At 46.2% G+C, this 14,840-nt stretch overlaps 1 protein-coding gene across 1 annotated transcript in view; it reads left to right on the forward strand.

Annotated features, from left to right (window-relative positions):
* The window catches only part of TGFA (transforming growth factor alpha), a 47,237-nt gene that overhangs the window by 14,309 nt on the left and 18,088 nt on the right, over positions 1-14,840 (forward strand). The window contains exon 2 of the mRNA XM_054020396.1: positions 1,696-1,749. Within this exon, the coding sequence (XP_053876371.1) occupies positions 1,696-1,749 (54 nt within the window). The remainder of the gene's footprint in view (positions 1-1,695; positions 1,750-14,840) is intronic.

Genomic DNA, 14,840 nt, shown 5'->3' on the forward strand with positions numbered 1-14,840 from the left:
AGATTCAGGAGGGAGGGATTTAAATGCTTCATGAACCGAAACCAAGAAAAGGTTAGAGAATCCTGCAGACTGGAAACGGTTGAGTTCCACATGGCTCTGCTTAATTAGGGCCCAAACAAGAACCTCCAATCTGAACCCCTCCAAATTTCAGGAAGGGGTATTTGCATCCGGATTTCTGGATCCCAGCTTGCTGTCATGGCCTTATTTTCAAGAGAGAATAAAAGTCAGTTCCAATGCTGTTTTTGTTAATTAAAAATCTCCCAGGGTGGGTTGTTCTTGCAAGGAGACCCATCTCTTGATGTGAGATGCCCTGCTTAACCTTCTGTCAGAGAAGCTGATCTGGTGAAATAGCCACCATTTCAGACTGAAGTCTCACAGCAAAAGCTCCAAAATCATGTAAGCCATCCAAACCGTACCCCTCTTCATCCTCTGGCCTGCGATACACAGGAAGTCAGACTCCATGATCTGGTGGTCCCTTCTGGCTTTAAACTTGATGGGTCTAACCAGCACTTTAGCCTGAACAAAACCTGGCTCCGACCTTTGTTGTTTTTCCCCAGCTCAAGGACCCGTCTTATTAGAGCAATGAAACCTGGCTTTGCATTTCCACTATTCCTGCAGTTCCGGAAAGTTGAATCTAAATTAATCCTAATTGTTTTCTGGATTTGCTATTAGTTCTGCTTCTGGTGGTCAATTTCCTCCTCCTAACTCTCCGCATGGCAAAAGAATGACCTTCAGAAATATATAGTGTGTTTAGCTTTCTCCCCTCCTCCACCCCCTTTAAATCCTCTTAAAACAAGGATTGTTTAGAATCCTTCCTTCCCATTCAGACCCATATGGCTCTGTAGGCTTCTTGTTCGGCTAGTGCTTACATTGTTGCCACCACTTTGCTTTTCTGGTGCACATTTTATTCATTTTTATGAACAGTTGTTTACAACTGGTAACATAAGAGCTGGAACTCTACTTATCTCAACAGGATTGGGGAGTGTGGAATTTATGCGATAAACCGGGTTTCAAATAAAGGGATATTTAATTTAGGTGGGGTATCTTTGGATAAGAAAGCTTATGGTACACACAATTCTTCGCATCTGGATAGATTTGAGCCACTGGTTGGAGCAGGGAGCTGGGAGTCAGGACTCATAGGTCCTTTTCCCGGTTCTGCAACTGACTTGTCCCTCGACCACAATTGGCACTGGATCAAACCCTAGGCCTTAGGCAAGTTATTTAACCTCTCTGTGTGTCAGCTTCCTAATCTCTACCTGGGTATAACAATATCACGCGGGGTACTGAGATTTAATATTTCAATATGATTTGGGATCCTAGGATGAAAGTTTCCATGGATATTCAAAGTACTATTGCTGCTCCTACTACTGTATGTTGTGTTGGGAAAATACTTCCATCCCCTGATTCATGTATAGATCAGGTGTGTGTGTATATTGCATTCTGTGTCTAAGGATGTAAACTTGGATATCTTGGGTGTATGTGTGTGTATAGTTAGAGATGATCCTTTCTGGCCTTAAAATATATGGATATGTCCCAAAAGCTGTTGATTCCTTTTAAAACCTACAGGTCTTTTGCATCTTTGACTCTGCCCCTGCAGCTAGAAATAAGATCTTCTGTGTGTCTCTCTTTTGACTGTTTAAATCAATGTTTTGCTTGTTGTATTGTATGTGACCTGTATTTGAAATTTTTCCCTAGGTATTTTACTAGCTGTGTGCCATGCCTTGGAGAACACAACATCTGCCTTGAGTGGTAAGTTCACTGATCTAATATATTAACCTTAGACCTTGCATAGTAATTTCAACCATGTCTTCTGCAGCCAGAGCTCTGAATTAGCTCTCTCATCCACCCCTTCTGGCTTTTCTAATCATACCTAGTGGTCCCCACAGATGTTCGCATCATCCCTGTACTCTGTTTCCTGGCCATCTCCAGTAGTCCTCCAGCTCAGATGACCCCTTCCCCAGCACAGATGTTTGGAAAATGGTCACCCATGGGGTTGAGATCTGTATTTGAAAGTGCAAAAAAAACAACAACCCAGAAACATTTAGTGGTTATCTTACTGAGTGTAATGTTGGCCTCTTCCCCAGGGCCTAATTTGATTCTTGTTTAACACCCTATCTTCAATGTATTAATCTAGGCCGTGTTAATAAATGGATAGATCACATGTGTGACTTGGCCAGGCTGGTTTAAGAGAACCATGTGGAGGAGAGGTCATTTCTTTTCTCTGCCTCTCGTTCCATCCTATTGAGCATGAAGCCACTGGGAGAGGAGAGAATTCACTTTAGTCTGTGTGCTGCTTATCCAGCCCAGAAAGGTTTTCACTTCCAGCCTGCTGCTAGCTATTTAAAATAACCAACAGACAGACTAGCCTTTTCCTATGCTCCAGCTCCTAACCGAGTGCTGGCTTGTAGTGAAATAAGGTCTTCTCCAGGGTGAGTGCTGGTTTGTACCCATGAGCAAACAATGCTGTGGCTAGCCCTTTGGGACAATCTCTGATGTATTTGTACAATACCTCGCACAATCCCAATTGAGGCTTTTGAGAGCTACTGTAGTGTTAATTACAGGGTCCATGAAGATCCTTGCTGATCAGTGTGGATGGGATGCTAGTAGCCCCATGTGTAAATGATCCCCTGGGATGTGGCCTTGTACCATGGTATCTGTGTCTGGGGTGGTGCAAAGAGGGGATTGGGTTACCTTCTTTTACATGAATGCATCTTTTAGTGGGCTGGCTAGTGTGTGGGGAACATGACTACCCTCTGCTGGATGGAATCAGATCTGCTCAACTGCATGTCATAGTCCTCATACTGCTAACAGATTCTTCATAGCTCAAACATTAAGTGCCCTCGTCTATATTGGATTTGTTAGATTTACACACTGAAAAACACTTGGGAACTACTAGTGCCATTCCTTCACAGCCCTTAGAGTGGCTCATTCTGGCTCTGAAAGGGACTGAGTGGTCAAGTTCATATCTTGGTCTGAACTTCCTCCAGTTCTGGCGAAGACTTGGATCCAGTCTCCTGGGTCCAGTACTGCCTAGTAGACCAGGATAACCAGTATGTGGGAGAAGTGCTGCGAGCTGGGGATGCAATTGTATGCACGCACGCAATGGAGTTCTCAGGAATGTGATATTTTTGCAACACCTACTTTGCCTTGCAAATAGGTGGAACGTGGGCCAGCCAGACACCAGTCCCAGTGCGTGAGATACTATTGCTCAACAATCACCTTTCCAAATTCCCGACAACTTCTCCATTCCATTCCCTGCCTGAGTTTTCTCCCATAAGGCACTGGAGTTGTGCTAAAATTAGAAAGCTTATCTCTCTTGTGCAGGTATGTGTTACCTGCTCTGGAATTGCCATGCCCTAGATACTAAATGCATTTATTCTCTTTGTACTTTCTTCATTTTTATCACATTAACTTCAGTGGCGTTGCCCTTGATTTTGTACTGGCGTGAGAGGAGGGTCAAGCCCTACATCGCTCAAGTCCTCTTAGCTCTCAGCTTTCTTTAGTCTCGTGAATTTAGAAAGGAAGCGTTTGGTGCCGGTTCAGTTGGTTGAATAAACAGCTTCTTTCATTCCACCCAGGCAGAATGGCCCATGGATGAGAATGACCTGTGGCTTTAGAATGATAACCCAAATCAAAACTACACCCCCGGTTTTTGTGCCTGATTCTAATCATTGGCCCTTCGCGATTCTTTGGTTGTACATGTGGGGCTCTTCCTTTCCCTTTGCAGGGTCCTGCATTTCAGATGGGTGAGGAAGGAGAGAGCTTCCTGTTTTTAGATGTTTGAGTCCACTGTTAGTTGTTTTCCCCCATTTGTGGCAACCTCCTGTCATCTTGATCCTGCACCCATTGAAGTTGGGGCAAAACTCCCATTTTAAACACTTTAGGTCAGGCACCTCTCTCTTGTTCTATGCATGTACAGCACCTAGCACAACAGGATGCTTCTTGGGGCCTCTAGGCACTACCATGAGGCAAGTAATAAGTAATTTGGTATCGAGATTCAAGGATCACTTATCTCTGAATGACCATTCATAATGATGGGCTCTATTCTGTCCGATAGCACCCTTTGCACTGCCCCACAATGGAAACACACAAAGTCCTGAGAAGTCACCACTGGTGTGAGATGAGGTGATGTTTTGTTGTAAAAGATTTCCCCCTCCCCATTTGTGATGACCTCATTCTAATCACAAGGGAGTCCCCTCTGTATTTAAGTGGCTGTGTTTTCAGTTTATGGTTAGCCTGACTTCCCTAAGGGGAGACATAAGAAGCTGTGAAAGCCTTTAGAGTCAATAATGGCACAGAGATCAAAGCCCAGATCTAACTTGTGAGAGGTAGTTTCTGGGCTCGCTTGTGCCTGTCTGGTAATAATCAAAGTTCCAGGCTTCTCAAACAAAGCTGGGGGGTGCAGGAGTGGTGGGGGAGGATATCTCATAGCTGTTGGAGTCATTCGTTGTCTATACAATAAATCCTGCAGGAGATCTCAGCCTGAATACGCTGATTTTTTTTCCCAGCGTTAGGATCATGTAGATTTTCATATGGAGTGGCGGTAGCTTGCCCCAAAAGAGACCAACCATCCATAGATCTCACCTGCCTGTGATTTGAAGTGAACTCCAAAAATTACCATCTAACAAAACAAGCGAGAGCACCCCTTAAAGTTTGCGACAGCCTGGTGTAGTCAGCACAGGGTGGCCGATAAGGAGCCAGCAGACCTGGGTGCTATTCCTGGGGTGAGTCACCATATGTCTGTGCCTATATTTGCCCTCCCACCTTGTCTGTCCGGTCCGTCAGCTTTTTGGAGCAGTGTCTGTACAGCACCTAGTACTGTGGGGCTGTGATCTTAGTAGGGGCTTCTGGGTGCTGCTGTGATGCGAGTAATTTAACTTGGGGAAACTGCCTCTGGTTCTTAGGCAGCATTTGGTCAGAAGGGGAGATAGACAGGGTGTGGAGGTGTCAATTCTGTAGGTTTGAAATTCAGCCCTCCTATGATGGGGGCGGGGGGGAGAGGGCTGCCTAGAGAGGATGGAAAGCATTGTATGTGGGACTTGGGATCCCAAGTGACTTAAGATATGTCTACATAGCCAGTGGCAGCCAGCGACCCTCCCAGCCCCAGTCGACAATGATGTTAATGGCTCATCCGTGCCAAGTTGCTTTCGAAAATGAGACTTGTCGTCCTAAGTCACTTAAGTGCTTTTGAAAATTCCACCCCAGATCAATCAACGCTGCTACAATATCAAGGGAATGCAGTAGGGGAAAGAATTTTGTACCTTACCTGCCCTACTAATTCGGCCTTAGCTTATTAAGACTGAAGGAATCTTAAAAATCCAATCCGCATTCAGACCTCAACGAGAAGTGAGCAGACATCCAGAACAGATGCGTCGGTTTCACCTGGCGTACAATCAGTTTCTAGTCCACTTCCTTTTCATTTGCACTAAACTAGGTCTGCAATATTGGGCTGCAAATGCTGCAGGGGACTGTTTGGTTTTAAAACAAATGTTGCCACTTGAATGCAAGAAGTGGGTTTTATGGAAAAACAGTCCGTTTTTGGAGGGGTAACGGATTAGTAGCCTAGTTCAGAAGGGTGACCATTCATAGATTAATAACAATACATAGTATTTTTTCATCTGTAGGTCTCAAAGTATTTTACAAAGGAGGTCAGTGTCCATATCCCCATTTTACAGATGGGGAAACCGAGGCACAGGTGGGGAAGTAACTTGCCCAAGGTCACTCAGCAAGTCAGTGGCATGGCTGGGAACAGAATCCAGGTGTACTGAGTTCCAGATTGGTGCTCTATCCACTAGGCCACACTCCCTCCCTCAGCAGCCGAAGGGTTGGAAATCCCTCAAGAGCGTTTGTTCTCATGAACGTTCTGGTCTGGGTTTGTCCCTAGTCTGGGAACATAAGTCTTTTAAAAACTGGTGTTTTATTAAACTTAGTATTTTATTTTTTTAAAAACACATGCGGAGCTTGCACAAGCCCCACTGCTGCTCGGTCCTTCCAGAGCTATCTCCTTTGAGCCGGTCAGCAGACTTCAAATACTTTAAGGGACAAGGCCCAGGTAACTCTAACCCTGACGATCCTGTTTTGAGCTTGAGACTTGCACGCTTTGGATTTCAGGGTCAGAATTGGGGGGAGGGGAGGCTGCTTAGCTGAAGTTCCCAGCCTTGGAAGGTTTGCTCGTCCCTCGTAATAGGTCACTAGAAGCTGTGTCTGGCTAACAGCGATTGCCGTATGCCACCACCACTGAGGGCTGGTAGAGCAGCTTCCTGCATTTAGGATCAGGCAGGATAGCCATGAGAAATGCAAGGGGTTGCTTTTTATTCATTTAGTGGAACCCTTATGCCTAGGAATTGGAATATGAACCCGATTCTCCTGTTTTGTTTTCCACCTGTGCAACACAACTGATTTTTCGGTGAAGCTGCTCCTGGCTTACACCCATCTAAGGGAGGGCTGGTGGGGAGGGGAATCAAGCCCTGTGGCTTCAATAGCTTCCAGTGTTTTCATGTACATTTCAGCCACTAGGAATTCTTGCACCCCCAACAAAAAGAACTATAATCCTTAAACTGTAACCAGTGAGTGGGAAATCGTTTCATTACAAAAAATCACAAAGCGTGTAAATCATCTGGTTTCCCCCCAGCAGAGAACTAATTTGAAGTGGTGCAGCAGCCTTCCCATCTGTCTGGTTCACCCCAGTTTGAAACCAGCGTGAGCTGCACTGGCGTCTACACTAGAGGTTTGCGCTCGTGCAGCTACACCAGCAGTGGGGATCTTAGCTCGAGCAAGGCCCAAGAACCAAATTCTACTTTCAGTGGCAGTCGAAAGCAGAGCTGGGAAATAGCTGGTGCCACAGAGTCACTCTGGGCTTCTGAGCGAGAGTGAGTGAGTGTAGATGCGATCAGGAAATATGCAGAGCAAGGCTAAATGGACTTATGAGTAATCAGGTAAGGAAGGGGATAAAAATACAGCCAAGATTAAGACCATGTTAGATAAGGCAGCTAGTAAACATTGGCTGAGTGTGAGAGGCGATTAGAAAACCTCTGCTTATGCAGAATATGCTCTTTTGCCTGCCCGTACCTTTCTCCTGACATTGGAGAACCAATGATAGGACAGAAGAAATCGTAAGGTGTGGGAGGTGTTCCCCCCCCCCCCGCCCCCACAGAGGCCCATGTGGCCGGTAAGCATCCAGTTCCCATTGGCGGTCAGTTAGGCACCTTGAAAATCTTCCTTATCTATCATTAGACAAGACTAAGAAATCCAAACTCCCCAAAGATGATACGTTACCACGTGTATGATTGGAGATCCCAAACTGAATGTCCGAAGGACCATATCAGATCAGACCAGGGTCAGTCTAGTCCAGTGTCCTGTGTCCAGCAGACACCGGTACCAGCTGCTGCAGAGGAAGGCGCAAAGACTGCAGTAGTCAGTTTAGAATAACCTACTCCCCGGGGAAGTTTCCTCTTGACTCCCAATAGTTGCAGTTTGGCATGTGCCCTGGTGCATGAGGGGTTGTGTCCTTTCCGCAACCTCCGTGTGTATTTTTAATGTTTATTCTTATAACTGGATAGGCCGTCTGGGAGTCACTGCCCCTTAACTCTTTCATAGGGCATGAAATCAAACACTTTGTAATATCTGTGGGTGAACAGAAGAAATTAGTTTTGTCTTCCTCTGCACAAATCAGACTTTCTGGAGCAGGTCCTGCAATGGGCAGTGTTTTGGAGCAAACTCAGTCTGGTCTCTGAAGATGGGTATTGGAAGCAATGTGGCCTACTGCACAGAGCACTGGATTGAGACTTGGGAGACCCAAGTTGAGTTCCTGGTTCTGCCACTGGCCTCCTGGGTGATCTTGTGCAAGCCACTTAACCACCCTGTGCCTCTTTTTCCCCATCTATAAAATGGGGACAATGATTCTGATCTCCTTTGTCAAGTGTTGTGAGTTCTGCTGATGAAAGAGCTCTAGGTACTACTATTTTCATTTCCTTGGTTTCCAAAGACGGGGAGACGTAGACCAGATAGATAAAATCTGGCCCTACTGAAGTTGATGGGAGTTTTGCCTTCTTATATAGCTATCTATCTCTCTCAAAATACCGCTTTCTCAGTAAGGAAGAAGGCCCTGTAGTTATCCATTTGGGTGCCCAAGCGGAGGTACCATAAAGGGGTCTGAATTTCAGAGTGAGTGCTGAGCACTGTCTGAAAACTGCTGGCTTGTCTCCACTTGGGGTAAGTCTATCCATACGGCACTGCAGAGGTGCAGCCGTACCAGTACAGCTGCAGCACGTCTGAAGATGCTCTATGCCAAAAGGAAAGAGCTCTCCCATCAGCATAAAAAAACCCACCTCTGCGAGCAGCATGAAGACGCTACCTTAAGCGTAGTTAATCCACCTCCTCACGAGGCGGTAGCTAGGTGAACGCGAGAAGCCCTCTCATCCACCTAGCACTGTCTACACTGGGAGTTAGGTCAGTATTACTGTCGCTCAGGAGCGTTACACCGATGGACATTTGTCGTGCAGGGCTAGGTCTTAAATGGAGCACCCAAAACCAGCAGTTGCTTTTGAAAATCATGGCAGGTGATTTGGTATCCACTGTCCCCCTAGCCCCTTAATGCGGCTGCCAAAGAACAAAAGCAAGCCACAGTGGGGAACAAATCCCCCGCTAGAGCCTGCTGTCTGCATGCTTGCATTGCAGCCAAAGGAGGATGACACTGGCTGCCTTTCTAGGGAGAAAAGGAAATATCTGTGTAATGACCTGACTCCAAGGACTGCACTGCCAGAAGTAGGATGTCGTGCATTAGATGCACCATGGCTCCAGCACTGTCTCTTAGTTGGCAGTGCCGATTTGCATTGTAACCAATCGATTTATGCTAGATCAATGGCTTCATTCATAAAACGGGTACAATAACTGTGAAATCTGAAACACAAAATGATTTCCCACCCCCACCCCCCAATAACTTTCCCATTTCACAGAACCTCAAGTGGGTTTTATGAATGGGCTGGAGTAGGGTTTTAAAAGGGCTACAAACATGTCAACGCTTTCTCTTTCTGGCATCCTCTGAAGCTTAAGAAATACAGCTTGTGTGGAGAGCACGTGTGTACGGGGTTTGTCCTGTCCTTTGGCCAGAATGATGGAGACTTAATAAGCTGGATGTAATCTATTTTTTTTTTTTTCTTTCATGGTTTACTTGTGTTCAAAGCGGGGGGGAGGGGAGGAACTCTGGAGGGCTTGTAAGGGGCCAATTCAGTCATACCTGATTATTTATCCAGCACCACGTTGAAAGGAATTTGTGTCTCTTGGAAGTTAAATTTGTAAATATCACTCCTGGCCATGGAATAAAACCTCCTTTCTAGGCTGAAGGGATTGGGAGTCCGGCTGAATGAAAAGTGTGTGTAAAAGAAAACTCTGTGCTCTGAGCAGAGCGGAGAGCTTGCCCTTGAGTTTATGTAGCCTCACAGTGAGATTTCACTGTGGGACAGACGTTCGCAAAGCAAAAAATCTGAATCTTGCTAAGAAAACAGCTTTTTTTTTTTTTTTTTTTAAGTTTAGAAAGAGGCACGAACCAAACTTCAGTTTGGATCTGAACTTCACAGCTCCAGCCCTTCTCTGGTATGGGTTGATCCAAAACCCTTTTCACAGATTCCCTTCTGGCCTCGGGCCCCTGTGGTCATTCAGTCTGACCTCCAGCGGAACACAGGCCATAGAACGTCCCTGTATTAATTCTTTGCGCTAGAGCAGAGCTTTTAGGAAAACATCGCATCTTAATTTAACGATTACTAGTGATGGAGAATCCACCACAACCCTTGGTAAATTTCTTATCTTTAAGATCACTTTATTAATGGCAATAATGCAGTGGTTTACGTGGTGGGACGGGAGGTTGTTCCTTTTACTCTTTTTTTTTTTTTTTTTTTTTTTTTTTTATATATATATATATATAATATATATAAAAATAAATAATAGTGATGCTAATCTAAAAAAGAGGGGCCTTGTGAGTAAGGCACTGGACTGGGACTTGAGAGACCCAGGTTCAGTTCTTGGCTCTGACAAACTCCTTGTGTGACTTTGGGCAAGTCACTTCACCTCCCTGAGCCTCCGTTCCCATCAGCTGAACTCAATAGAGCTTGAGTTTACAGGAGTTGAGGGGCTGGTCAAAGGTAGTTTGAGGTAATTGCTATTTCATTGTGGGCTTGGCTACATTCGAAACTCCAAAGCGCTACCACGGGAGCGCTCCCGCAGCAGCGCTTTGAAGTGCGAGTGTGGTCGCGTCACCAGCGCTGGGAGCGTGGCTCCCAGCGCTGGGGCACTGTTTACACTGGCGCTTTACTGCGCTGTAACTTGCTGTGCTCAGGGGGGTGTTTTTTCACACCCCGAGCAAGAAAGCTGCAGCGCTGTAAAGTGCCAGTGTAGCCAAGGCCCAAGAACCTGAGAGATCCGAAGGACTGCTCACATAGTTACTGTGACTGAGTTGGTTGCATGATAACAAAAGCCTAAGAGACCCATTCTATTCTAAACCCTAATGTCTCCCTTTTCTCTTAATCACAATGCTACGCTCTTTAAGAGCCTCTTCCACCTGAGGAACTCAAAATGATTTGCAAGCAAGAACAGGTTCATCCTCTCCACCCCCCTGAGTTAAGTAGCAATATCCTCTGTTGTACAGATGGGGAAACTGAGGTACAAGAGCAGTGAATTGCTCAAGGTCCGAGTCAGTGGCAGAGCCTTCTGGTTCTCTGACAGATGGGTACCATGACTTGGGCAGCTTTAGGTGTCTCAAAATCTTAGAGGAGGAAAACTGGTGAACCTTCAGCTCTGATTAGATCTTTAGACAGTGATTTCTCCATATATGCCTCTTTGGCGCGATGTGAACAATGTCAGTCATGGGCAGCCCCTTTGCAGTGTTGAGCAGGTGACTGACTTGTGGAAATCCCAAAAGAGGGGAAGCCATGAAAAGGTCTTGAAACTGCATACTGTGAAGTGGCCTGCTGTAAGAGGGGTTGCATTGATCATGCAACCCACAGAAGATAGGCAGGAGGGGAGAGAGCGAGAAAGAGGAATCTATTCCCTGGTTGAGAAGTTGTTGCAGAGGGGGAAAGGGGGCTAGAGGCAGCGATCAGATAGCTTAGAAGTGGGGAATTTTCCTGGCTGTTCTCCTTGCAAGCAGACTGCTCATGCCAAGGATTCGTGATTTAGTTTGAGCTGGCAAGGAGGAGAGCGGGGTTTCCATCTGGGGAGAGAGAGAGAAGCAATGTTAAGCCTATTTTGGTACGCTGAGTTGGAGCCACTGTAGCCGGAGATGTGAGGGATTAGACCGGTAGATTTGGGAATGGCCTATGTGGAGGGGCACTGGTGCAGATTGTTCATTGTGAACAGTATCAGCCTTCCTCTGAAGCATCGTGTACCAGCTGCTTTAAGACCACTATTGGACTGGATGGGCTACTCGTCCTGATTCCAGTGTGGCAGTTCCGATATTGCTATGAGAGTAACCAAAGTCGTGATCCAAAATCAGTGGAAGGAGTCCCAGGCACTTCAGTGGACTCTGGATCAGGTCCCAAGAAAGGGCATATACCAGCAAAAGAGGGGAGAGGACCCAGTAGGGTGACCAGATGTCCTGATTTTTATAAGGACAGTCCCAATATTTGGGGCTTTTTTTTTTATATGGGTTCCTATTACCCCCCCACCCCCGTCCTGATTTTGCACACTTGCTACCTGGTCACCCTAGGACCCAGCCAGAGAGGGGAAGGTGAGGGGCCCCTAGGGGTAAGGGTGGGGAACTTGAAAATAGAAAACTCAATAAGATCTCACCGCTGTAAGGACCTTCCCCAGACTCTGGGAATCAGCCATGCTGTGGGTCAGTTGGAAGGGGGAGAATCAGGTGGGAGGAAAATTCCACCTGTGTGGAAAATTCTTTGTGTGAAACCCAAAGGTGGTTGGGAGCTGGAATACATCCCAGTAACGTTCCTTCTGCTGCTGCTCCTTCCTTTCATAAGAGGTGGTCTGAGAACACCATCAGCTGTGAGTACCTAGACTAGGCACACTGATCTCGTTTTGCCAAGGGTGCAGGCTCAACAAGGCAAAACATCTTTTTTACTCTTTCCCCTGCTGGGGCATTCTTGTAACACTGAAGCATCAAGGGCAATGCAAACGTTACTACCTGGTTGCAACAAACTGTCGGATTGCATAGCATCATTTGTCAGTGGACAGGCTGCTCTCTTGAGTGCTGAGAAAAGAGGCACAGAAAAAGGATCTGGGGCTATCACAGAGCACTTTGCGGTGTTTTCAGGTCGTAGAGTACTTTCCAGAGAACAGGTCCATTGTAGACTCCCCAGAAATTTGGGAATCAGCAGTTGAACTTTGCTTCTGGCTCTTCCCAATGTATTGGGCCAATCCAAAGCCCTGGCATGTAGTGCTGCACCCTGAACTTTGGGGAGGTTTTAGATCTGGATGAAACTTTTTTGGCTCTGGCATGTCCCTGGTCATTGCACGGAGGCTAACACCATGACTGCGGCTTGGTTGTGGATTCAAACCTAGTTTGATTGTCTAGCACAAGCAAGGCCAGGTTCTGCTGGAATCCTGCTGGGAAGCGGGGGAAGAGGAGAGGTGGTCTGAAACATTTTGGTGCCAATCACACTGGCAGCTTGTTAGAACCCAGTTTGACCACAGCCTGGTTTACTCAAATTTGTATGATACCTTAAGTATTCATTGAAGTAATGTCTACACTGCAAAAAGGACTTGCAGCAGCGCGTCTCCAAGCCCTGGTCAACTGTCTTGGGCTTGCGCTAGCAGACTAAAAATAGCAGTGTCGATGTTCAAGTGTCGGCGGGAGCCTTGGCTCTGAGCTCCACCCCCCAGACTCTGACGGGTGAATTTCTGAATGCAGAGCCCTAGAAGTAGCTGAACACCCGTGTGTGCCAGAGGGCCTCAAGTGGGGGAAACTTAAAGATGGCAAGGAGAGAATCTTCACAAACACTGAATCGTGTGTGTAGTCAGGAAGTCTACACAAGGTGTGGAGGACAACTGGTTCAAACTGGAGTCAGCTTTGCTAGAAATAGCACATGAAGTCCTAGAAGCAATGGGCCTAGTGCTGGGAAGGATAAGAAGGGAGACTTGGTGGTGCAGTCCTTGAACTAAAGAATTTATTTGGGGGCGGGAGGGGGGAGAGAGAACTTTTGAAAAATGGTAGGCCAGTGGCTTCAGCAGCGACAAGATGTCATACATGGAGACAAAGAGCGTTGACAGCTAAAAGTATGGCCTGTGATGAGCTGTATAACAGGCTAGGAGGACATGAGGGAAAGAAGACCATCTATAGACTCACCAAGGCAAGCGAGAAAATGATGAGGCATTTGAACAAGTTTGTTTGCTGCATTATAAATGAACATGGTTCTATTGCAAATGAATGGTGACTCAAAACGATTATTTTACTGATTGAAAGAGGGATGAATGAGCAGAACCCAATGGAAGAATTAAGGATATGAAAGCCAAACTCGGTCATGATAGCATAAAAAGGAAGGGTTGCAGAGGCATTTAAGGAAATGGAGAAAGCACCTGGGCCAGATGAAGCAGTAATGGATGTGGTGAAGTCATTGGAAAAGGAAGGCTTCAAGTATCTTAAAAGTTTGTTCAGTGTTCTTAAAGGGAAAATGCTGGCTGAACGGTGTAAAAGCTTGGTAGTGTGTTTTTATTTTTAAACATAAAGGAGATATTTATGTGCTAATTATCATCCAATTAAGCTGATGTTGCATGCGATGAAAGAATGGGAGAAGATTATTGAAAAGCATCTGCATGGGATGGTTGAAATTTGGAAAGGTCAGTATGGATTCATGCCAGGAAGGAACACAACTGAGGCCAATTTTTGCTACCAGTCTTCATAGAGGATCTCAGAGAAAAGAGACTGTGGGTGGACCTGGAGAAAGCATATGATCATGTACCAGGAGAACTAGTTTGGTAGAGCTTGTGATGGAGAAGCATGCCAGAAGAATATGTCCATCTGCTCCAGGGTACATATGAGGGAATGACTACTGCAGTCAAAACCAAATCGGGGACAGTAGAGGATTTCCCATAAATGTTGGCCTACATCAGGGCTCCTTTTTGTCTCTGGTTATCATGGATGGGCTAAGTGAGAATATGGAAGGGAGCCAGCTTGGAACAAGATGTCCGCTGATGTTTTAGTGATGCATGGAAGATTGAGACCCTACAAGTCAACTTTGAATAGTGATAACATAGTTTTGAGTGGGCTGGGCTTAATGTGCAGCTGGTCAGACCAAGGCTATGGTAACTAAGGTAGGAGGGCCCATCATGAAGTATATCACAGGCAGAGCCCTTAGAGTGAAAGAATTTAAATACTTCGGTTTAATGGTTGCTGACAATGGTGCCCTCCTGAGTGATGCCTGGCATCGTACTAAAGCTGTGTGGCGCATATGGTAGGAGCTAACCCCAGTTCTCCATGACAAAGACTGTGAAACTGTAATTGTTCCATACATTAAGATGGGTTGAGAGATTTGCCCAGCCACAGGAGAAGAAATCAGGATGCTCTCCACCACGGAAATGAAGATGCTGAGATGGCCAGATGGTTGGACACTGCATGATGAGGAACAGAACGAGGCTGTTGGGGGGCCTCATGCAGGGTGCTTCATCTGAAGACCAGTTCAGGGAGGCTAGGCTACACTGGTATGGACGTATTCAGTGGAGACTGGAGTGTTATCGGTGGGATGGCTCTTGGTTGGATTCCATCCACAATCACTTCAAGGGAGAGACCGAAAACTTGCTACATGGACCGGATATCAACAGACCTCTGATCAATCTGCACCACAGCCAGGAATATGAGAGTTTCAGAAGCAAGCTATAAGTCGCCAACCCCACACAGG

Source organism: Malaclemys terrapin, chromosome 2 (genome assembly GCF_027887155.1).
Source record: "Malaclemys terrapin pileata isolate rMalTer1 chromosome 2, rMalTer1.hap1, whole genome shotgun sequence".
NCBI lineage: Eukaryota > Metazoa > Chordata > Testudines > Emydidae > Malaclemys > Malaclemys terrapin.